The following is a 24,233-nucleotide window of genomic DNA, read 5'->3' as shown; positions in this document are numbered from 1 at the left end:
GATGAATATTGCATATGATTCTAAATTTCATCCAGTATCCATATTACATATTATATAATATATGCCTGCCGAATTAGTGAATGTTTGTGAGCAAGAAAAAGAATGAATAACAAGTACTAAATGAGAAATCAAAAAGTACTCGGGTTATTTTTCTTGATAGGAATAATTTTTTCAGATGTCATTCTATACTTGTTTAAGGTTGGCATATTTTATTAATTTATTCTTCATTGTATACACAAAACAATACAAAATATATGATAATATTTGTAGCAAAGGTTTTTGTATACAATTGGCGGCCTTATGGCTATAAGCCATTTCTTCCAGGCAAGCGACGGGTAAAGGATAAATACACAATATAGTAAAAGGTGTGGGTCAAAATTGTCCTATATAATCAATAGATATATACAAATACATGGACACTATACATACTTACTATATAAATAGAATAACAATAAACATATCCTTATACATATAACATCTTTTAACATTTTTTAAGGGGGTTAGTTTGAGCACAACGAATTCTCTCGAGTTAGTTGTTCCATTCACAAATAGCTGTGACGGTGAAGAAGAAGGCATAATATTTAGTGGAGTGAATAGGAAAACTAAGCAGAAGATTGTTGGAAGATCTAAGAGTAAGAGTTAATAGCAAGGAAGTTAAAGTTAATGTGAATGAATTTAAGTAAGTAGGGGAATTAGGGTTAAAGAGTACGCAGCAAAAGAGATGAAAGGCGGATGGATGTTACGGCGTGAACGGATTGGCAACGATTTCAATTTCTTTTTATACACGGAAACATGGTCAAATTTACAAAGCCCCTAAACAAATCTGACATATATTTTGGAGATGTTCGAGTTAAATAAAATGGTTTCTAACGAAACTTTGATGAGAAGGAACTCGCAAAGCTTAGATCTCTGTTTCGGAGAAAAGAAGTTCACCCAATGTAGATTGTTATATAGAATTTAGTGTATTGTGAACTTAAGCACGCTTGGTCACATATTGGGCCAGCTCGAATAGGGAAAACTACCACACCTCCATAGAAAATCGGCGTGAAATAGTAGCAGACTTCTGTTGCGGCCGGTGAGTCTGGGAGATTTTGCTTTTTTACCCTTCCCAATCCATTCCTATATTCCCGTCCACAATCCTTTCTTTATCCTTGTTGTCCTAAGCTGGTAACATATTGGCAAACTGTTTTTGTTTATCATCAGGTGCACCAACAACTCTGTTGTACACTGTGTCCACAATACTTGTATAATATTACGATAAGTAAAGTGATGCGCATCATATCAATAAAACAAAATAATAAGTACAAGTATTAATATAAGCTCCGCCCTTTCTCCGTGCCTGAAAGGACACTGCACGCCATCTATCGACATTATTGAGAACGATCTAAGTTATGACGAACATGATTAATTTTAACACTTTCTGAGCTTCACTAGCTTCTAAATCTGTATCTAACAGACTCTTTTTGACTCCATTTTGAACCACAATAAAAGCACCGATTTAATTAAAACTTCAATCACTGAGGATGCGGTGCCCAAACGATATTTTTGGATAAGAGTTGCCGCTCTGTACACCAGGGAAAGGCATAGGTACTTGACTAATAATCAAATATTTTATTCTTAATCTTTTGTTATCTTTCAACAGAACCTGTTTGTAAAATTATAGTTTGATGAGGATACAGGGAACTAATCAGTTCGTTTTAAGAATATATCTTGACAGCGGTTTACAATTAAAATCACCTAGGTACATCGTTTAGTATTAACAAAATGTTATTTCTCTAAGCCCATATCTGGTAACGAACTTATAGCATACCTAATTATAATAGAAGAAAACAATAAAGACTTTTTCTGTACGGCATACAAAAATGCATTTCCCATCTCTTTTACTAATAGACATCATCCAGCACTTAGCTCAATGCGTTATAAATAATACTGCTTATATCAATTGTGAAAAAAAATAACTTCATTAGCGGGAAATGTAGCCTCAAAACACTGACTGAAAAATGTAGGTTTAGGAAAATCGTAATAACAATCTAATCAGGGGGTTTTTCGCAATCTTAAGCAGTACTAATTTCACTGAAAGTGTATGCTAAGTAAGACTTATATCTCTTTTTCCCCACACTGGAATTATTCTAGTTTAACGGTAACCCCCCGTGATAATAAACGCATGATAATGTCTTGAATATTATGATAAATAAGTATCAAAACAGTACTAGAGGGTAAATAAAACAAAAAAATATTATATATTGTACAATTTTATAGAAACAGGTACAAAAATAATTTGGTAATTTTTAGTACAATTCATTGAAATGATAACGCTATTTTTTGATATAAGTATTTCTATTGAAGTTATACAACACTTCATTGTAACAGAACATCAACATTGTAAAAACAATCTATGTTTCATTATACAGAACGAATAAAAACGAAGTATCTGTCTCATCGGGACACAAATACAAAAGTATTTCTGTCTGTTACATATGATTTCAGAAAATACTGGTTTTAATAAAATAGACTTAAGGCTTTTATTTCGTGTTACTCTTCAACCCTCAAATAGGGCCAATAAGTTTTTTACAACTTTTAGGTACCAAATATACAAAAGTTAATGTAGAAAAATTAAATTTCGGTTTTTATTTTAATTAAAAAAAAGTCGGTAATATTGATTCTATTCCTAATCTTGTACCTAACGCAAATATCTAAGACAGAATAGTGTTAAAAATGCAGACATAATCGAAATTAAGTTTTATTAAATAATTCATTATTATCGAATCACAAAGGTTATAAGAAAGTTTGATTATAAAATAAATAAATAATACTTAAAATAATAAATATAGAAATAAATTATTATATCTATACTAATATTATAAAGCTGAAGAGTTTGTTTGTTTGATTGTTTGATTGTTTGATTGTTTGTTTGTTTGTTTGAACGCGCTAATCTCAGGAACTACTGGTGCGATTTGAAAAATTCTTTCAGTGTTAGATAGCCCATTTATTGAGGAACGCTATAGGCTATATATGTACCACGGGCGAAGCCGGGGCGGACCGCTAGTTTATAATAATTATACAATATAAAACAGATGTCAGATCAAGTACCTATCCATAATTAATTAAAATTATTTTTTTAATCTACATATAATCAAAACAGTTAGCGTCTGCATGCCTACGAAATATTTTGACAACCGCCATACCGAATAAGGCACATGTCAAAAAACAACTGTCAAAGTTTAAACACAATCTTGAGTCAAATTAACAACCTCGGTCGGAATATTTTTATTGACATATCGTCTAGTTGTTCTCATTCTACCAGCGGCTACGCTGTCAAAAACCCATTTCGAGCTGACTTCGCCCTCCGCCGTGCCTATTGTGACGTCACTACCGCCATCTTGTATTACTGCGCCACAGAGTGTCAAGAGTTGAGTTATGGCGGGTTTTTGGAACGCGCTAGGTTGTATGTGGACTTTTATGCCGCCGAAAACGTCGTACGCGTATTCTGAACGCATCCGACCTAATGCTGAGCGTTCTACGCGGGCTTTCTGTAATATAATCAAAAAAATAAAACTATAGCTAAAAAGAGACCTAACAATATTTTAATTCAGATTCAACGAGCACAAAAAAACCGAAGCACCAACGCAAGTTAGGTAATAAGGAATACAAACAGTGTCTAATAATTTTTTTTTCAAATCTAAAAAATTCTGTAGAATGTTCATAACGAAGTGTATTGCAATTATCAAAGTGTATTGAAGTGTCAGTAGCCAGTAAATCGAAATTATTTTAAAAATCGTCTTATACACATTTATTTTTCATTTGTTTGGTTTTGTTTGTAAAAAAAGGACCTACCTTTACTACTTTTACCTTTATTCTATTTTCGAGTTAAAGATAATGTAGAGATTTTATGCATTTCATATTACTTGGTTTTTGGTTAGGATGAATAGTATGTGTAGCTCCAAAAATGGCGTAGAATCGATGCTATTCTTAGTACGAAAATTTAATTAACACTAGCTGCCTTTATTTCCTGTATTAATTTGCCTTAATTGAAATAATAAAAACTATCCTATTTTTAAAGTTGATTCAAACTGCATATGGTGTGCAGAATTAATTATAATCGGTTGGGTAGTTTACGAGCCCATCGCGGACAAACAACGTTACAAGAGATTTATATATATTAAGATTACACACATTCCCAACCTAATGTATCCATATTAAACCTGAATTCTTTAAAGATTCGTTAAAAAACCACACAAACCTGCGAGATCTTCAACAAATGTGGCACTTCATAGCCGAAGTGCGGCAACCATCTCCCCTCTTTTGCACAGTCGAGCGCCCAGCGGCCGCACAGCACGCGGCAGCCGCGCGCCGCTCCGAGCAACGCGTTTACCGTTCTAAAGTTTACAATGAATCTTAATAAAATGTAGACTGACTGATCTGTGAAGGCAGTTTAATTACTACTGGTTGGTGTGAAATTTGGCATACAAATACCCACTGTGCTTTAGGCATTCGCTGAGAAAGGATTTTGATAAATTCTACCAATGAGAGGATAAAATGGAAAATGAAAGTTTTGATCATGAAATTCTATTTTGATCTCACGGGCTAAGCAGCAAGAAAGTCAATTAAAATAATCCAAATAATGTTGTTCTACGTGGTTTCACCCGCATGCCGACTTAAAAACGTTAAAAAGGGATATAGGAAGGAACAGAGGGGAAAGAAAAGAAAGAGCTGAGAGGGTGAGGTAAAAGAAATGGTCCTTTAGCTCCCCCACTGAATACAAGGAACGCAAAAGCATTCACATTTCATTCCGAATTTCTGTGTACCTTTCCAGGGCAAACTGACACCAATGTATTAATGTCCCTGAGTTACAAAATCTTGTCATTGAAAATATTGTATGTTAATCACTAGATGACAATAAGTAAATTTATTATTATTTTTCACAAAAAGCTTAACATTTGTCAAAACTAGGTCAATTTAAATACAGGACCACACAGTAGGCACCAGAAAATTATCAATATCGGCTCAAGCAGTCTAAATTTCTGAGGCAACAAACCCAAAAATACAGTCACATTGAAAACATCCTTTTTTTGAAGTTGTTAAAAAATATATAAAAATCAATAGTAGTCACCTTGGTTTAATTGTATTCACAGCTTCAGCACTACACATAACACTATTCCCTTCCACATTCTCATCACCACCATCTGCACTAAGTTGGTTCACCACAAAATCTCCGTTACCACTGTCATTATTTCTCCCACAATTCGACGTATCACACAACACATTAACGCCACTTATGTTCTTGCAAACCACTTTCGTACCGGATGCCACATTAACACCATTATTACAATGATCTTCGACCATCACATTAATGTTAGAAAACAGTTTCTCCAATATATCCTCGGGCTTATTGCACTGGTTGCACATGGACAGATCTTGTATGGGCTCTCTGCAAGATCCGAGTAGCACATGGGTTGTTTTTCTGTTGACTTGCGATTGTATTTTAGCATTGAGAGTCCGTAATGCATTGCACACTTCGCGCCGCTCTGATTTCGACATGCCTGTTAGTACCTGAAATTGGGAATTATTGAGTTAATTTAAGTAGACTTGCGAGCATTTACAACCGACAATACAATAAGAGATGGGGGGGTCGAGTACGTTTCGGCACGAAGTGGGCCAATTCGCACGGGGGAAGTACCGTAATTCGTACGTTGAATTGGGGAGTCGACGTACCGTTTTCTTTTCTTCACCCTTCTCAGACCATTCCTTCTTTTGAGTCGTCAATCCTTTCCTTATCCATTTCCCCTTAAAAGCCAGACCGCGTATGCGCAGAGACAAACTCTGTGTATGTTCTAGGTGGTGATCGCTTACCATCAGGCGATCCACCAGCTCAGTTGTACGCAGTTTGTAGCGTAAAAAAAGATGTAGCATGTAAGTAAATGGTCTCAAACTATTTTGTTACTAAATTTCATTCTTTCTTTTCAGATCTTTTCTATTTTATCATGTTTCCTTTCAAAGTCTTAAACGAAAATACATTATATAAATGTGATACTTGACTGTATGTCCTACTTTGCCAGGCAACACACTGATTGCGGATAAAATTAAAAAAAATCATCCATACTTTATATTTAAAACATGGATGATTTTTTTTATTACTTAGGTAGTGCTTAATGAGTTCAGTACTCACAATTCTTGGGACATATTTGTGTGTCCGCATTGGTTTTTGTGTCTGTATCTGTGTCTGTTTCCTATGTGACGTCACAAGCTTCCTTGCGATCCGTTCAGCGTGCACGAGCTCCTTCCTACCTCGCTGGGTGAGTTGTATCGTTTTCGGTCTTCCGGGTGTTGGGGTTTCTGTTGAAGCGAAAAAATTACTATTATATTGCAAGATTCGCGATGTTTCGGGGGGAAATTATCTTTTTTAACTAGTTATAAGGCAGGCTAAGTAGTTTAAGCAGTTTGTAGTTCAATAGTAGTTCAATGCCAGACATGAACATTTTCTGGTAAAGTGGTTAACGCGTGAACGTGAAACCAAGGGGTTCGATTCCCGGTGGGGACTACAAAAAAAACCGTCTCGGTCTGCAGGGTAATAGGCTATATATCACCTAGAATATTAGAAGATTTTTCGTCTATATTATATTTTAACATTGAAGAAATTAACATACAATACAAACAGAAAAAAAAAATTAATTTAAACAGGTTCTGTGATGATCTGTTTGAATCGTTTATTTGTTTCTTAAATTTATATTTTCTCCTTGAACAAAATTGAAATTGTTAAAATAATTCGACTCATAATTGTAGATGTAAATTAAAAATTATAAACACCTTTATCACCATCATCGGTGATGAATTCAGCTTCCTTGTGGGTGAACAACTTCCTTCTAGATTTAGTCCGCGGAGGGGAAGTGGGCGTGACGGGGAGAGCTCTACGTGGCGCTGTGTTTACACGTTTATCTGTGGGGTTCGGTTATTATTAAAGTTTAGAACCATTTAACCATTAACTTGTATGTAACGGACATTTTTAGTAGGAATTGGACCAACTTTAAATGGACAGATTTAATGCAATCTTTGTATATTAATCAAGGATCGGTAACAATGCAATAATTTCAAGAGTTCAGGATTAAATAATCTATGCTCTTTCATGGGTGAGTTAAAGATTTTATTGATTTATTATCTAATTAATCGTGGTGTTATTAAAATAATACAAAGAATGAAACATACATTATATTGTTTCTTAAATATGTTTGTACTAAATAACAAAAATATTACACTAACATACATGTCAATATAAAACAACTGTTCAAGATTTCTCTATTATAAAAAAGTAGTTATTAACTTACTAGCCGTTTCATTCGAAGATTCAATAGATGCGTTTGTTGTATCGAGCGATTGATCGGTCGACTTGTCGTGCGATTGATCCGTCGATTTATCACAAGATTTGTCTTTGGAGTTGTTTAGCGACCGATCGGTCGACTCGTCTAGCTTTTTGCTTTTTTCTAGACTATTTTCAGTCTCACTAGATATCCTTAGTCGTGCAGGTTTTCCTTCATCACTATCTCTACTGTCTGATAGAAGGTCTGCTAGAGGGATGTTGTCATGTTCTGCCTTTTTCTGGAATATAGCAAGTGTGCAAATAATTTAAAATCAATACTTTTAACGGATTTGAAAGGCGATTTATTCGCTATTTTATATATTTGCACGACAATCCTGTTTTGATGTGAGATGGTGTATATACTACAAAAACTATCAAAAGTATCAAATTGAAAATGCGAACGAAGTTGGCAGCAGCTTATAATAATTTTATTCCCATCAGATAATTTCATTATGAGCCATTCATAAATATCGAATTTGTCATACTCTACTTACCAACAATTGCCGCAGCGTAGCCGGCGAGGGCAAGTCCGAGGGCCTAGTTGGCGCTGGGAATAGTCTCTCGGGCAAGCGTCGAGCCTCTGCCGCGCAGGCTTCCACCCACAAGGGCGAGACCAGCTGGCAGGCTAGAGCTCTGCCCCGAGCACGGATTTTACGACAACCCCCTGGAATGTAATATATAGTATTTTAGTAAAGGGGGTAACAGAACAGACAAGTCATCTGATAGTAAGACATTTGGTGGATTTATTAAATTTTTTGTTCTTTCAATTTCTTTCAGTCGCATGTTCAACCCATTTTTTTTTATATATTTTTTTTTAAAACAATTACAAAAAGCATCAAATGTAATTCAAAAATATGTCGATAATTCTATCAATAGTAATTCATTCATTTATTACATATTATCTTTTAAATGTTTTTAACTTACTTGAATGACTTACTGTTTAATAAATAATTATCAGTTAATTCTTATTACGACCAAACTAATATTAAACACATCCCACTTTCCTCCATTTTAATTTATAACATGATGTATGTTATAATTATGAGGCTATACAGAATTACCAGGTCATCTAATAAATGAATCAGATTTCTCACCCTGCGTCCAGATAAGATGTGTAACTAGGGGGTTCCATGCGGGCACCACTGAAGCTCCCAGCGCCATCAAAGCGGCCCTGAGAGCTAGCGCTCGAGACTCCGCCCCCACGTCCACGTAAGCCACCACACCACGTAGGGCATCACTTGTTATTGTGTTCGTATAATTTTTGGGTTTTGATGGTAACTGTAATAAATTAATTGTAATGTTTGTATTGGGAGTTCTTGATTAAATTTCTTCAATTATTGGTGCTTCTTTTGAAATTAATAGTATGTTATTTATATACTTAAAACAAGTTCAATTTTTTAAAGAGGTTTGCAAATCTATTTAAGCAGTTTATCCAAAAGTATTACACACACATATTATCACAAACATTGTACAACTAAAATACAATAGTTCTTGCACTTTTTGGCTTTCTAATTTCTAATTTACTTGAATTAATTGGTCCATTATGTTGAATATTTTTTGACACATCCCATCATTTTTTTTTATGCGCTTTCTCATAACCAAATTAGTCAGAGAAAATGCTGAAACCTTGAAAACATTTATGACTTATAGACTTCCTTCAATTAATTTATGTATTGAAATTTTGCATTACTTTACATATATTTAATGAAATGGAATACATAATGTCAACCAATGAAGTGATTCTTAACAAATTCTCTTGGATATTGACAAAATCTAATTAACTATCCCATAATCTTATTAATTACACATAAAAAGTATATCTATAATTGTTACTTACTTTACTATTGTGAGGTTGTTTATTTGTCCGTACATTTATTGGTTTCTTGACCAAGAATCTGTTTTGCTTGTTCACATCATCCACACCCTTTAATGCCAGCCATTCTTCACGGAGCCTTAATCTTTCAGCAACAGCTGAGCGTCTCTGGAAAGTTAAACTGGTTGTATCAAACCTTATTTTATTTAACAAAACTTTGTTTTAAAGTCAGAAATGGTCAAAGTACATGAGAACAATAATTTACCATGTTCATGTATCAAACACATTCAAACACTGTCAATGTAATGTGTTTAATAAATATTGCACTTTTCTTTTACTTGTGTTACATATTATACCCAGGTTGACCCAGGATAATAATGGAATAAAATATAGCCTTACAAATAATGTCGTTTTCTATTTAAAAAAATCCAAATTGGTTCAGTAGATCCAGAGATTTCTCTCTACAACATCACAAATTCACACTCTTCATAATATTAGTCAAGATATTGGATAATCAATTACTCTTAATGACATCGAATATATAATTGACAAGATATCTCAATAATATGTTGTCAGTACAGATGCAAGGTTTTGAACAAATTCTATAATTATTGACATGATCTCTTAATAAGATCCTTGTTCTGAAATTTACACATGACAATTAACATGTTTTAAACGTTCGATAAACAAATCTTTTCTATTGCAGTTATAATACTATTCCAGTATTATACTCATACATAAGTAAGATATACTTGCTTAATTTACAAATTAGGACCTATTATTTGTGTAAAAAAAACTCTGTAAATTTATAATATTTAAGTACAATAAAGATTTTACTTACCAATCCAGCAGCACTTCTATTATTCTCTTTATTCATATTGGTAAAGCAACATATAATTTGTACACAACACACAACAACATACACATTAGACAGATGTTTTACATAAATACTGAACGTATTCGACATACAAACAATATAAATAATTCATCAAATTCATGCAGATAAATATATTATTTTATGCATTATCTGATTGCAAATGCACAATTTTTTTTTATTTTCAAGTTCAAACTTGCAAACTGAACATATTATTGGCATTGCACCTTTTTTGATTCGAGTTGTGAATTGTGACGTTTTTACTTTGAAGTTTGCTTTGACGTTTTTGACATTTTTTTTTTTTTACATAGCAAGTAAAATAATAGTTTAATCAATTACTAGTATCTGTAACATGCTTGTAGAGGGGGTAAATATTACTTAATCTGTGGAAGGGGTTGCGGACCAATTTGAACATATACCTATGATAGCATAGTATTATATGTTCTATGTCCCCCTCATTAAATCGGTTCGACGGAGCATAGCGGAGTTTATTCGGTAGTCCAATATTGTAGTGAGTATTCGACATAACCCAGGGCATTTACAAGTAAGTTAGTTTTTCTTGGTTTTCTCACTAACCAGAAAGTATTATATGACATGGGTATTAAGCGGTACCTTCCATTAAATTATACAGTAAAAGTAAATAATAAAAAAATTGTTGTACTTAAGTTTATTCTCATAAACATAATCATTTAAATATTCAATTTGCCGTTTGAACTTCGAATAAGCTTTTCAAAGTAATTCCTTCTTTCAAGGGTTCGATTGCCAGTCCCAAATAAGGACTATATACTGGTTGATTACTTGACTCTTCATTGTTTTGAGCTAAGTGTGAAGCTAAATAAAGAGTAGGTCCCATTTCTCCCCGCGGTTCCCCTATTTCTTCCAATTCTTCAATATCTTCATTCAAGGGTCGTGGCTCCTGCAAAAAACATATTTATGGTAATGTACCTACTAAAAGCAAGCGTGTACAAAGTACATCAATGTACTGAGCTTTCATTTCTACTTATGATCCAATTCTTAACATCTTCAATACTACATACCAATATTTCATATTTCTAATTATGTAATTCTTTTATTTGTCATACGTACGTACAAGCAGCCTGCACAGGCAGTGTAGTGTACATCTATAAACATTTATATATTTATTTAATCAATCATATATACGAGTATATAGTTACTATTGAACAGATGAGTTTTTAGTTTTCACGCACCAACATATTTTAATGTTTTCTTCACGTGATCAAATTTTACAAACCTTTGTTTTCGTGTTACAATGCTGATTTCAAATGTACGTTATACGTTGCGATATGTGCAGTGAAACGTAGGTGCCAAATGGGAATTGTTAGAGTAAACAGTTCGAATTTTAAACTCTGGGCGATTCTAGTGGGTTTATATTTATTGTTCATGTTGGGATGTTGTAATAATTTGTTTGTACGGCAGAAAGTTTCATAGTTACACCTTGGGACTCAATGGAAAGCCAGAATCTCAGTTAAAATAATCTTTCGATAGGCTTTGTAAAAACAAGCAATGGATAAACCATCAGGTTCTTATGGTAACGTATATTTACATTACTCAAAACAAGTTTTGGCTGGTTCGCAATTAACACTCCTCTAAATTCATTGAAGTCAGTACAAATACCTCATGATTCCAATTCATTTCAACGCCAAAGACTGGTCTTTCTGTATACGCTTGATGCAATGCCTGCAGCTCAGCCAGAAGTGCGGGAAGTCTCCCCTTAGGATCAGCCTTAAAGCCTAGCACATAGCCCCCGGATGTAGGGCGTACATGGATCACTAGGGCGTCGCCGAATTTTGAGTCTCGAATTGTAATCTACAAGTATATATTATCATGTTATTCTTAATTACTCCGCGTTTAATAAAACTTGTTTAAATTGGTATAAAATATATTTAAGTATTAAAGTTACATTTTAAGTGACAAATGTATTAAACTTAAGGAGAACCCATATTATTGGTCGAAGTTAACAAAACATAGCTTGAACAAATAATGACAGTATCCAGTAAGTTGTAATTAAATTGTAAAATCATAAAGGCCAATAAAAACCTATCAAAGACGGATAAAAAACTTACACTTTCGATTGTTATGTACGGCATGGAGACATTAAAAGCTTCATTTATATCCGCGTACCACACAATCCTGATATTGCTTACCACCATCGTACCCAAATTGCCTGATTCACTTGATAAATTCCAAATTCCAGACTCACTAAGGCATATCTAGAATGATTACCAGATAATTCATAATATTAACTTAAAATTACGATTATTTTTCGTATATTTTTTTTTTTATATTATAGCGAGCAAACGAGCAGGCGCGTCACCGGAGATTAACGCCGCCCATAGGCGTCCACGCAACCTGGAGAGTTGCGGGAGTGTTGCCGGCCTTTAAAGGAAGAAGGTATGTAAACAAATAGGTGTGTCCTGCGGTTTCATCTACCCTTCCTCAGTAAATTGACTATCTACTATGAAAAACAAACTCTACAGGTTTATATTACTAGTACTTATAGATAAATACGAACCTTTCAACGAAATTCTATAAACAGTAGTAGGTACGTTATCACTTTAATGTATATTTTCCACAATTTTAATCTGGGTGGTAGATTAAATTGTTAAATATATACATAGATGTATCCATATGAGGCATTTTGTATGGAGGGAAATAAAACGATAGGTCGGTATTTATATCAATAGTAGAATAATTTATATATGTAGGTTTTAATGTGTTAGATTCAATTGATGACCAAAACATACCTTTTCTAGGGATAGAATGCGTAACTGTTTGTTATGAATTATTGCGCTTCGAAGTTTTAAGTCACGATAAAGCCTTGATCCCGCATAAGCTCTGAAATTAGGAAAATAATTAGTTCTATTAGTAGAAATTTGTGCACATTTATTTAAAGGACATTTAATTTATATGATTTGTTAAGAGCTTTTTAGGACCAACTTTCTGAACTCGGTAGTAACTTATTTCTATGTATGCTTTTAAAAGAACGAGCTCAATAAAGTATGTGCATTTTTTACATTCCTGTTAGATGCGTTACTCTAGGGATCATTCATATAAGAGTGTCACACGTTCGTGTAACACATACACCATATATAACAATTTCATATCAAACAAATAAACAATATAACTTACTTATGAACGGCAATCACAGTGGTGTAATGGCGTACGCAGTTAGGAGACAAATTTGTAAAGACAAATTCGTATCTATTCTTCTTGAACCCAGCTTGCACGTGCAGCGCCTGGGTGCTGCCGCGAAGGCCGGAGGTAACGGTTTTTGTACTTGTGGATATGAAACAGTTTAAACCGATAGCTGGAAGAAATTTATCATTTACTAGCTGCGCCCCGCGGTTTCACCCGTAAGTCCGTATTCCGGAGGATATCGGGATAAAAAGTTGCCTATATGTTATTCCAGATGTCCAGCTGTCTACGTACTAAATTGCATCGCAATCGGTTCTGTAGTGTTTGCGTGAAAGTAAATCATAATCCTAGGTGTCTTCCATTGTTTTTCTAAAATTAATGTCAATGGAGTATCGCAAGTCGGAATCGCATTATGTACCTAGGTAATCGGTTTTGACAGACATCAATTCGAATCAAATTATATGGAATGTTTGTCATTGGAGAATTCGTTTATCCGCATAAATGTCTCTATGATTAATACGAGTAGATAAATAAATTTCCAGTGGGAATGGTTTAGGACCATCTGTGCCATGCGACTTTGACTGAGTTAATGTTTTGGGCACACTAAATTCTTACTTATGTTTCAAGATTTTTGCTCCCTTTACGAAATCTGCGTAATATGACCTAAATTTGTGTTAATTTTTTATGTACTTTTTCCATACGTTCCATAATTAATCATAAATAACATTATCGTTAATAAATGTTTCCATTTTGGCTATTAATTTACGTCAATTAAGGAAAAGCGTACAACGCAGGGTTAAACAACTAGTCTCAATTAATAATCTTATTCATACATGAAATTAATAATCTCTATGAATTAATTATGACGAGACAATTACATGGGCTGCGAAATTAGTACAATCCTCCGTAATCCAGAGGGCCAATCATAGCATGAATAGTGTAGGTCCCCCCAGAGGGGCATGGAAACGCTGATTCGATATAACTATCTATACTTGACATCATAATAGTGAAGTATTTGTTTGATAGAAGGCGTTGATCTCAGGAACTGTTGGTTCGAATAAAAGCTGTTTTTGCCTGATTTACTAATAACTAGCGGTTTCATATATAGCCTATAGCCTTCCTCAATAAATGGGCTATCTAATACTGAAATAATTTTTCTAATCGGACCCGTAGTTCCTGAGATTAGCGCGTTCAAACAAACAAACTCTTCAGCTTTATAATAATGTATAACTACAATGATGACAAACTTTATGATAATTTATGAATTAATTATAATACTTTCATCGTTTTAAATATTTATTTTTAATAAACAACTAAACCGCCTAAAGCACTAGCTATCATAAATAAGAATTATTTAAATTTGTTCACCCAGTCGAAAGTTCTGAAAATACAATTCCAAAAAAAAAACCGTCAAATTGATAACCTTTTTATGAAGTCGGTTGAAAATTAAAAAATAACTATAAAAAATTCTTTTTTGTTAGATACCTACATAGATTAATCCTAGGTGATGATAAGGAATGCCATATCACCCTTAGGTTTGTTACTATCATTCGACCTTTGACCCCGCAGTTACCTTTCGTATCTTCTATCGGTTCGATTCTATCGAAAATCTTTTCGCCGGAGCGCAGTTTCAAGTATCTACAAAATAATCGTTAATTTATTTTTCAAATGTAGATTTAAATTGATAAACAAACACAATAAGAAACAATAAGAACTTACAATAAATTAAAATAAAATTACAAAAAAACAATCTAATTCGCCTTCAAATTGCCAGAACTTGTTCAAATTTGTATGGGCCGATGATGATGATGACGATTATGATTATGATAAGCTCAAAAACGGCTGTACAAACATTGAAAATTATTCTTTCACCAGAAAGCTGAACACCATATTTGATATTTTTGATAATGTTCCTTTTTTAAACATGCTTCCGTAGTAACTTTTCTATAAAATGGAAAACTGTTATTACTGCTTTAAGGCAAAAAATATAATATGTACATACTCAAATGGCAAATCGAATAGCACTTCGCGGTCTTCCCACACTATACCTTTTTTATTTTTGGACATTTTGTTCGAAACAGGCACCAAAGAGGTTATATTCTTGTTATTATAACGGTTGCCGTGGCAACCAATGTTTGAAGTCTCGTACGAAATGTATAGCTTTGTTCTGAAGGGTTCAATACTGTTTTATGCTATGTTACTATGTAACTAGCATCTTGCCGCTAGTTCGACGGTGTTTTGTTTTCATTTTAGGTGTTATCTATTAGGTTAAAACGAAACAAATATCTGTCAAATTAAATATCTGTCTAGCAATAGCAGTGGTGGCTCAGTGGTGAGAACCTCAGACTTCAAAATCGATAAGTCGGGGTTCGAGACCGGGCGAGCGTGCAGGAAATAAATTGATTTTTCAATTTGTCTGCGCATGTAGATAACATCACCACTGCTTAAAACGGTGAAGGAAAACATCGTGAGGAAACCGGCATGTCCGAGAATCAAAAGTTCGACGACATGTGACATCTGCCAACCCGCACTTGGCCAGCGTGGTTGATTATGGCCTGAACCCTCATAGGAGGCCTGTGTCCCAGCAGTGGGAACATTTAAGGGCTGATGATGATGATGATGATGAAATATCTGTCACGGGCGTAGTCAGATTTTATTTTAAGAGGGATTAAGAAAGGTAACTACTAAAAGTGTTTAAAATAACCCTAATATACAAAAAAGACTCCCTCGAGGTACCATGTCCTTGAGTGGATTAGTGTAGGGTAAGAAAAGCAAGTAGTAAATAAGACAGTTCGCATACATTTTCTTTTATTAATTTAATATTTCAAAAAGGGGGACTAAAACCATCCCCCTGGGTACGCCAGTGATATCTTTAACATGCATTATGTATTCATAAACTAACTATTCTTAACTCGTCGTTTAAAAGAAATTACTGCATCAATTTATTTCTAAAATTTTATTAAATGAATACAACGAATTCGTCTATTATTACTTCAGAAGTATAATTCACAATAATTGTGCCTCTACATTCACAATAAAAGACTACTTTTATTAGATTTTTTATTCTTTTATCTATTAATTCTTTCTTTAGTTCAAACTTCAAGAACAATAACATGATTAGCAGTGATTCAAAAGGCTTTTTATTTAATTTCCATCTTACAAGTAATGGAATAATTAAATAGTCATTCGGCCCTCAATGTCAGATATCGGTCAAAGTTTATGACAGATTTATTGGGGCCTAAAATGTCTTAAAAGCCTTATCAAAACATTATCGGATTTGTCATCTCTCGTAGTGAATGTCTCAAAGGATTTCATTTTCCCCGCATTAATGGTAATTGTTTTGACAACTGGCAACTTCTTTGTACCCCACCCATGGACGTAATGTACCACCGTGGAGGGGAGTTTATTGTTCCTTTGACGTTTTATGAGGAAATGCTACATTTAAGTTGCGAAGTTTAATTAAGGTCTTTGGTATGGTAATTTACGTCTTATACGAGTGTGTTGAAATATATTTATCATTGACGTTCAAAGTAAAGGTATAAAGTATAAGATAATCTTGGTGATTATTTTAAAAGTACCTAAATACGATAAATAGAGGTCGTATATTGTCTTTGCAGACAAATTAGAATAAGTCTCAATAAAATATCAAACTGGTAACCTAGCAACTAAATTTGAAAGGCAGTATCTTCGTCGGTTGTACTTTTTATTGTATGTGTATGTAATCACATTAACTTATAAATGAGCCGCAGATCAAGTGAACTAGCCGCAGTCAAAGAGTTGATGGGTTACCATTGGCTTGTTCTTCAACATACCATCGTATTAATTTGATCATTGTTATAAAATCCTTTGTATGGTGCTCCAAAGGTTTAATTAACTCCTTTATTGTATGATTTATGTGCTTAACTCAATTATCTTTTGATCTATTATGCACTGAGTTTCCGAAAACGATGGAGCTTCATAATTCGTAGCGTATTTCATGAAATACATTTTATATATCGGTATTAGTTTTATCACATTATATTTTTTGAATTAACGTTTCTTAACAGATTATACGAATGACTTATTTTTTTTATTGCTATCAGAAAATAATCGATAAAAAAAAAATAATCACGCAAGTGGGCGGTCGAATAACCTCCTTTGACGTAAAGTTATAAGGAAAACAATTAAATATTACGAAGTACAAATATTAAATATGGCTGAACGTAAAAATGTTTTTACTGTCGGGTTTATCATGATTACGAACGATTACGGTCCTCGTAAAGTTTGCGTTACTCCTACATTTTAAATGTACTTTTGAGGTTAGGAGTTTCGCATAAATATGTTGCCACTGCATAAAATATGAATTTTAGCGAGGTTAATGTTGCTATAATGCTGTGGAGAATACAGTTTGTTTTCCGAATTTTGGAAGGATATTTATTATTTATTTAAGCTCAAATCTTAATCAGTGTTAGTCTACTTTTGAGCTGAAAATTCGAAATAATACAGTAACTTTATCTTAAGTTATAGTACCCTGGTTAAATTTTGAAATATAGTTAGTCTCAAATTTCTGGCTTTTATCACTTTTTTAATAGGTTTTATTATATATGGTTTCATCCAAATTGATTCAGGTTTTGCATGTATTAACGAATCACAAATTAAAACTGTACCTACTCATATATCATAATTATATTGTTTTCTCTTAAGGGCTAATTGGAATTGAATTAATTTCGTACAATTATATTTTTTCTAAATAACTGGGGTGTTACATCATCTCCTTGAAGACCTATTAATTTTTGCATCGTAAAAGAAGCCTTACGCGCTCGACATATAATCTAAAATTACGTGTGTAATAACATCGTCCCAGATATCGCATAACAGCATAGTTCCTGCTTAATTGTGCAATATTAAATTCAACACATACTAATATTGCGTACTATACCTTGTTGTGAACACACAATTTCATATTTATATGTCAAATACATAAGGGTAGGTAAAAGAACATCAAATTATTTATGTCTTTATTCATTAATTGGAAAGCAACAGCAATAAAGATTAACAATAGATTTAATTTAACAATTTTCTAATAGAAAATTACTACAAAATTTTTAAACGAAATTATAAATTAAGTAGGTACATATTTATAAAAAGAAAATATACATTCCGTAAGTGTATGGTTTATGTGTATGGATGAACGAATGGATGATATACAAAACGGAATAATGGATCCATTAAATTCAAATGGATATACAATACGTCACTAAAGAAACTTATTTTAGCATTATTCATTCATAATTAGTACAGAAAATTCGCTAGTAATTACAAGGTATTTAAAGCAACCAATGAAGCGATAAGCTTTTCGTATATAAATGGGTGAACTATGTTATGACGATTCAAAACTGCTTATAGAAGTCTACTTGAATAAACAAATGTTTGAATTTCAGTTTGAGATATCTTGTGTTGATAGTTGATACTTCTATCTGCGAATATGCCTTGCCATAAGACCTGGTGATTGCCTCTCTAAAGGATAACAACCGCGCAAGCTCAAGTGCTTGTAATTATAGGAAGGACAGACACTGAAATGGTCCTCTGGTGTATATTCGTAATTAACAAATGTCTTTGATCATGGATCGACACGATTTATTAATCTATACTAATATTATAAAGCTGAAGAGTTTGTTTAAACGCGCTAATCTTAGGAACTACTGGTCCGATTTGAAAAATTATTTCGGTGTTAGAAAGCCCATTTATTGAGGAACGCTATATACATATATACCAGGGCGAAGCTGGGGCGGAACGCTAGAAAAATATAAATGTAAGCTGCGTAAGTATACATGTCTTTACTTAATATAGTATGTTTAACTAATAGCTTTCAGCCTGCGGCTTTGCCGAAGGAAAAAGTAGAAAGGATAGGATTTTCCGCCGATAGTTCCCGTTCGTGTGGAATTTCCGACACTTTTCTAGGATCTCACACTGTTTTTGTCCCAAATTTCATCCAAATATGTTTCGCTGCTCTTGACACATCAATAGTGTAGCTAACACTACTTGATATACTATATATGTAGATGTTAGTAAGGTACAAATAATTTTTATCACATATTTCATTTAACAGTTGCATTCTGACATCTAACCCAAAAAAAATAGGTATCAAATTTCATTGCTAATAATTAATCTAATAAATTACGCTACGTCGTTCAGTGTACGCGCTTCCTACATTTTAAGGCTCGGCCGCTGCAAGCTCTCCACATAAGTGCTGCCGTTTACTAACCGACATTAACCCCCTAATTATTTGTATCGTATTCACCTTCAATACAATCCGATATTCATGTTCCTGGGGAAGCTGCAGCATTTAATGCCATTAAAATACGTTTCCAAATTAAATACGAAGTGGATTTTTGTTCAGAGTCAAGTAGAGATAAGTAGTCTCGAATCTTCATATAAATAATAACTACGAGGATGTTGTGGAGCGGATGTTGACGATGGATTGTCGTCTAGGGTCGACGAAATATTTTAGAGTTATGCTTTTTTTGAATGAAAATTTCATAGAAATATGGAAAGAATACGTTATATTTTAAAATTTCAAGCCGGTGAATGAAGGCTTTTATATTAGGTATAGGTTAGAGAATTAGTTCTTATTTTAGTTAGTAATAAGCTAATACAATTTTAAAATAATATTTATTATTAATGCCATTAGCTAATGTACTTCCTGGATCAATATGATGCATAATAAATATAATTTATCTATAATATATATTCATACGTATATAAAGCATACACATAATGAATTATGTGTATGCTGTACGCACGGATTGGTGGGTGGGTTTAGGATTTAGAATGGGATCAGATACGTCTTTATCTTAATAAAATGTCACTACATAGTATAAAGAAAAGTCGCTTTGTGTGTCTCTATGTATATATGTATGTAGGTATGGTTAGATCTTTAAAACTGCACAATGGATTTTGGTTAATTTTTTTCAATTCATAGAGTGATAAAGTGATAAACTACTCGGAAAGTAACGCGTGCGAGGCCGCGGACAAAAGCTAGTTGAGTAATATTTATGTCTTCCGTGGCTTTATAAGTTTGAGCTAGACACTAATAAGATAATCTCTGTAGTTCATCATTATCATCAGTCCAAATATGTCCCCATTGGAGCGACACGCATCCTATTAGAGTTCAGGTCATAATCCACCACGCTGGCCAAGTATGGGATGGCAGATGTCACATGTCGAAGTTTGATTCTATGACATGCCTCTTTCCTCACGATGTTTTCTTTCACCGTTTCGAGCAGCGGTGATGCAAATAATGTGCAGATATAATAAAGAATCAATTTGTTTCTTATTTGCGCTCGTTCAAAATTATCAAACTAACTCTTTAGTTATTCTGGCGTATTTCTTTCGCTTTTATTAAAACCAATTTCCGTCACATCGGTTTCGTAATTCCCCCTTCCGTTTATGTTTGTAATAAATAACAATTAGGTTTATGTGTGTGTGAGACACGCGAGAACTGAATTTTTAATTTTCAATATACATTCTTTGCTCTGTTCATACTCGTAGATTGTTTTATGGCAAAAAACATTGATGTGTTATATATAGTGGCGATTCACTAGTGGTACATATAAAATACTAGCTTTTCGGCCGCGGCTTCGCCCGCGTAGAATTCGCTTATTTCGCGCGACATGGTAAGGAGTATTTTCTTCGCATTAAAAAGTATGGTTTGTTCTTTCCCACGTTTAGCTCCATCTTCATACCAAGTTTTATCAACATCAGTTTGACAATAACGAACGTTCATACAAAATTTCATCCCCTCTTTAAAACTTTTCTACCCTTTTTTTCGCGATTAAAGTATCCTATATCCTTTCCCAAGTTCAGTTCTATCTTCATACTAAATTTTATCAAAATCGGTTCAGTCGTTTAGGCGTGAAAGCTAAACAGACAGACAGACAGACAGAGTTACTTTCGCATTTATGATATTAGTAGGGATAACAAAGGAGGAAACCAGGTTTGGTGCTAGTGGCGTTCACATAGTCGTAATGAATCGCAAAAAAAACATTTTTATAGGTAACGACACACGTAAAAATATTATGATTAACAACATTAATTTGTTATTTTTGTATTAGTGGTCCATCTAGACCCTGGATGTAGCCATGGGGGACATGACCCGAAATAGAATTTGGGAAATTAGCTAGAAAACTTTACGTTCATAAATCAACTATTAGTTTATTCCGCTTAGTATTTAAAAGAGACTAACAAATGTAACAGACGTTCAAGATTCCTTACTCTATATAACGTTTCAAATAACCTACGCGAAAGTAACTAATAATTATTTTAGTCAACAATTCTTAGCATAGAAAGGGCTAAATGGAAATTTCTTTAATACTTTTAATTGACTAATTTCACGCATCTGCCGACCCTCGGAGTTAATTCGGACTCGATTATGTACCCTAATATTGAACGCAATTAAAACTTTCATTTGGATTTTATTAATATTTTAGTATTGTTCTATGAAATTCCCATATTTTTAGTCCACTTGGAAATTTTGAAAACTTCGTACTTGTACATTTGATATTCCTGATATTTATTTCAAAAATATCTTCTCTTGACTTGTTGGAATAAATTAGAGCGTATATTGTTTTCCATGGCATTGCATGAGAAATTTATTTTAAAAATTTATAATTTCTTAATACAACTAAAAAGGTTATATACCTGGGATTACAGGGCGATATATCTGTTGACGTATAGTATTATGTTATCTGTGCTGTGCAAAAATAAATTATTAAATAAATCACCTTTTTTCAGTCGCCTTTTTTGGGTGCCATTCAGAAGAATAAACATACATGTATACATACGTGTGTTTAAATAATTGAGAAAGTAGATGATATATATCTGAACATGCATTTAACTAACGTATAATAAATGTCTACCAATAATTAACATTACAACCAGAACAACTGTTCAAATTATTGCTGTATTTGTCTTAATTCAGTTTCAGATTGGTTTTATAAGATGCTTTCATTTGCGTACAATCAAGCCTGGTGTAGCAACTATTTAGTTATCTGATGCCAGATATACAGCGCGTAAAATAACCTATTTTTGTCTTATGTTCGATAGAGCTCGCGAAAAACACGACTAAATAATTCAACACTTAAAATTCAGGGGAACAATCAATTATACGAATACGCCTAACCAAAGTTACCTTTGAGTACGTTAAGTTGTTTGTCTACAGTTCTCATTTATAGAAGCGGACTGAATGATATATGTTTATTTATTTATTCTTTATAGTATAAAGCAGTATAAAGCATAGTATAAAGCACTTAAAGCAGTGGTGGCTCAGTGGTGAGAACCTCGGACTTCAAAATCGATAAGTTGGGGTTCGAGACCGGGCGAGCGTGCAGGAAACAAATAGATTTTTCAATTTATCTGCACATGTGGATAACATTACTACTGCTTAAAACAGGAAACCGGCATTTCCTCACGAAGTTTTTCTTTCCGATATCTGTCAACCCACACCTGGCCAGCGTGGTGGATTTTGGCTTGAACCCTCATAGGAGGCCCGTGTCTCAGCAGTGGGCAGCAGCATATACGTTATATAGGCTGATAATGATGATGGTGATTATGATGTATATATCACCAAAAAGAGAAAAAGAAAGAAAAACAATTCATTGTCAATAACAAAATTAGGACATTTCAGCTTCCATCTGATAGACTTATTGGTACAATTAATGCTACGGTTCAGTAGTCTTTGAGTGAAAGAGTAACAAACATACACACATACTTACAAACTTTCGCATTTATAATATTAGTATGATAGGATTTTTCCTGAGCGCGTCTATAAATACACTTGTTCGCGGTGTTTTCCCCACCGGCTACAGATGGCGCGGTGATTGATGGCGACCAACTTAATTATTATACGTTTATTCTTAAAACCTTAGCTCTAACAATGGAAACTTCTGGCAACTTCGGAATTTTTTGACGCAATTATCGGGCTAATGTGGCGTAACGTGTGGTTAAGATTTATGAAGCTGTATTTAGGTTGAGACTTGTTAGTTCTGTGCTTGTTCAGTAAATTACTGATCGGATTATAGGGCATACTATTCTTATGATACAATAGGCTAGATTCCAGATGAAACTGCTAAAGAATTACGCATTATTCCATCCATCCATCCATCCATTCAGCCCGAATTAGTCCACTGCTGGACATAGGCCTCCCCCAAAATGTGCCACAATTTCCGGTCCTTGGCTTTTTCCATCCAGCGGAGCTGCCGGGTACTGGGGGCCGAGGCTTTTGATGTGTACTTGTCATATTAATGCTATTTTCAAATTTTGAGGTGATTTGCCATAATCACCACGCTTGGCAGGCGGGTTGGTGATCGCAGTATGATGATTTAATTCTCAAGGAAGCGCTGCTGCCCGCCTCTTGGTAGAGAGATCCCTTAGTCGGCTTTTACGACATCCACGGGAAGAGATGGAGTAGTGCTATTCGTGAGCGGCACTACACGCCGATTATTAATGTAAAACATTTAAAACATTTTATTTTCAAACAATTAACAATGTTATCCTATTATGTTTCACGGCCATAACACACAACAACAATCTGAATGTATATACTTTTTTTCTTTTCTTCTTAAATTGACGTGTTTGTGTTTATGTTTTTTTTATTTCCTTCTTTGTTTAGTGTTTTTGCCCTTTTTTGGTAGTTGTTGTGGTGTTATTGCGCTTTAATAAATGTTTGTCTATATCTATGTCTATCTAAAAAAGTAGGAATTTGTAAATAAACGAGCAGAGAAACGAGATCCATAAGGATCCTGCTCGTTCCTGGATCCTGAACGTTTATTATTGTTGGCAACATAAGTAAACTATTGCCTAATATCTGCAATAGTAAAGAAAACTGGTATTAAAACAAGCGAATAGAAGTACGGGAACGATGATGTTGGTCTTAAATACACTGCTAGTCTAAATTTGGGCCAAAAATGTAGTAATGTTTCGTTTCAATTATGAAAAAGATTATGCTGGGTATTCATGGAGCTAAAATTGCCATTACAATAAGTTTTTATTTACTATCTTTA

The 24,233-nt window shown here is 33.8% G+C and overlaps 2 protein-coding genes across 2 annotated transcripts; both read right to left on the bottom strand.

Annotated features, from left to right (window-relative positions):
* Window positions 1-3,004: 3,004 nt before the first annotated feature.
* Window positions 3,005-10,274, bottom strand: LOC119839138. Its single transcript, XM_038365345.1, has 10 exons — window positions 10,006-10,274; window positions 9,189-9,332; window positions 8,446-8,629; window positions 7,846-8,015; window positions 7,394-7,590; window positions 6,805-6,935; window positions 6,167-6,333; window positions 5,111-5,550; window positions 4,241-4,376; window positions 3,005-3,530 (listed from the first exon to the last, which is right to left on the bottom strand). The coding sequence occupies exons 1-10, from the start codon at window positions 10,129-10,131 to the stop codon at window positions 3,222-3,224; spliced, it is 2,004 nt and encodes a 667-aa protein (XP_038221273.1). The 5' UTR covers window positions 10,132-10,274; the 3' UTR covers window positions 3,005-3,221.
* A 435-nt stretch (window positions 10,275-10,709) lies between these two features.
* On the bottom strand, window positions 10,710-15,261 carry LOC119839080 (Bardet-Biedl syndrome 5 protein homolog). Its single transcript, XM_038365272.1, has 7 exons — window positions 15,197-15,261; window positions 14,684-14,832; window positions 13,189-13,366; window positions 12,804-12,894; window positions 12,123-12,269; window positions 11,674-11,865; window positions 10,710-10,954 (listed from the first exon to the last, which is right to left on the bottom strand). The coding sequence occupies exons 1-7, from the start codon at window positions 15,259-15,261 to the stop codon at window positions 10,736-10,738; spliced, it is 1,041 nt and encodes a 346-aa protein (XP_038221200.1). The 3' UTR covers window positions 10,710-10,735.
* Window positions 15,262-24,233: the final 8,972 nt, after the last annotated feature.

Source organism: Zerene cesonia, unplaced genomic scaffold (assembly GCF_012273895.1).
Source record: "Zerene cesonia ecotype Mississippi unplaced genomic scaffold, Zerene_cesonia_1.1 Zces_u008, whole genome shotgun sequence".
NCBI lineage: Eukaryota > Metazoa > Arthropoda > Insecta > Lepidoptera > Pieridae > Zerene > Zerene cesonia.
The sequence above is the reverse complement of the archived record's forward strand: the minus strand, read 5'-3'. Positions and strand labels throughout refer to the sequence as shown.